This window comes from Etheostoma cragini, chromosome 22 (genome assembly GCF_013103735.1).
Source record: "Etheostoma cragini isolate CJK2018 chromosome 22, CSU_Ecrag_1.0, whole genome shotgun sequence".
Classification (NCBI taxonomy): Eukaryota; Metazoa; Chordata; class Actinopteri; order Perciformes; family Percidae; genus Etheostoma; species Etheostoma cragini.
This window is the reverse complement of record NC_048428.1, coordinates 610555-612398: the sequence shown is the minus strand read 5'-3', so window position 1 is coordinate 612398 and position 1844 is coordinate 610555. Positions and strand designations below refer to the sequence as shown.

Below are 1844 nucleotides of genomic sequence, written 5' to 3'. Positions count from 1 at the left end.
AGATAGTGAGGAGATGTTTTTTACAGTGTGTTCTGGGGACAGGCAGATAGTGAGGAGATGTTTTTTACAGTGTGTTCAGGGGACAGGCAGCTAGCAGATAGTGAGGAGATTTTTTTACAGTGTGTTCAGGGGACAGGCAGCTAACAGATAGTGAGGAGATTTTTTTACAGTGTGTTCAGGGGACAGGCAGCTAACAGATAGTGAGATGTTACAGATGATGTGACAAAAAATGCGTGACATCACTTAGTGCACTTATTAAAAAAAAACATTTCAAAGTTTTGAAATCTGGTCAGTTCACTGTGGTGCTGCAGTGTTTCGGGGTTTAAAAGGTAAATTAGCCAGTAACAGCAATTCATTTAGATCAATTAATCACAAAGCATTGAATAAAATGCTCTAATCACTTAGCAGCGCTACTGGAAACACTTAATTACGAATTACCCTATTATCACCCTCAGGTATTTGTACAAGTGTGACAGTCGATGTATAATAAAGGGCATATGAGGCTGAGGCTATATGTGCACACCACTGCTCACAAACATCTAGTAATAGTGAAAACAATCACAACAAATCATACAGTATGAAAAACCTTTAATGTAATCACATCTAGAAAGGTTGTAGAAGGCTGATATGAAGAGAGGGGTGTGTAAGATCTTCTCTACATACCAAATTATTGGTACACGCTGTCTGTGTGCCAGCATCCACTGTCCATATGCATTAGAAAAGCTTTGCTGGAGAAGAATAAGATTTATTCATACAACACGATGACATATAAGGTACAATATGGACAGAATTTTGAAAAGAAAGGGAAAAAAACAGGTGATGGTCCTTAACATATTTGTTGAAACCAAAGTCAAAAGAATTTGCTCTTGGGTTCACTGTCATCATTGTGGGACATTTATGTGCAGTTCAATCCCTGGCAAAATGGGCAAAGGTAAAATATTGTTTAATGATAACATAAGAAGATTTAATTTGTTTTTTTTTTGCTGCTAATTTCCCCATAGCTTTGGCATAAATGTGTGGGATGGGGATATGAATATTTCTTCAGAAAAAAGAGAACAGTACAGTAAATAATAATGTGATTGTCTCTGTGTGATTTGGGTTTTTCAGCGATGGCTACCCAGACTCGGACTACCTGAAGACTGTGAGAAGGCTCCTGAGGGATAAAGGCATTGAATAACACACAACACACAGCGCCGCGTGGACAGATGAAGGCAGAGACTGTGAATGGCCAGAGAACGTGCTATCCATGGTTGTTGTAATCTTGAGTGTAATCTGTTTATTAATACATTATTGCAGTTCTTATTCTTGAAATTTATTTATTATAACATGTATTGTACCTTGTAAAAAAAGCTAACAGTTTACGTAATTATTTCAAAAAGGATTTTTTGAATTCTGAATATGAAGTCATATAATTGTATTATTATTGTATCATTGTATGTAGAGAGTAGTGGTCCCTGCATAAGTGAGGTGAATATTAGATTTATTTTCAAGTAGTACAGTGAACAATCTAAACTCCATGATACAGACACATACGTGTTTATAATTCATTTGTTGTATTAGATATCATCATACCTGTACATTATGAGAGATGCCAAGCTTAAGGTCATGGATTAGTGTAACGCTCAATTAAATGATTATTTAAGTAATACTAAAGTTACTATGTTTTTTTACTTCATCACAATCTTGTCTTTTTCCAATTTTTTGTGTAATGGATCAAAATTCTGAAAACAAGAAGTGAGTCTCATTAGTGTTTAGGTGCCATCGAGATAGCATTCAGCGTAGGGAATCCAAACGGTCAACGGGTTCAGGACTAAATGAGACCGACAGCTGGACGTTGGGTGATG

General features: G+C 36.3%; 1 protein-coding gene across 2 annotated transcripts in view; it reads left to right on the top strand.

Annotated features, from left to right (window-relative positions):
• Nucleotides 1–1605, top strand: part of dtx3l1 (deltex E3 ubiquitin ligase 3L1) — a 6578-nt gene extending 4973 nt beyond the window's left edge. For both annotated transcript variants that reach the window (XM_034862709.1, XM_034862708.1), the window contains exon 5: nucleotides 1108–1605. In XM_034862709.1, the coding sequence (XP_034718600.1) occupies nucleotides 1108–1177 (70 nt within the window). In that variant the 3' untranslated portion in view covers nucleotides 1178–1605. The remainder of the gene's footprint in view (nucleotides 1–1107) is intronic.
• Nucleotides 1606–1844: the final 239 nt, after the last annotated feature.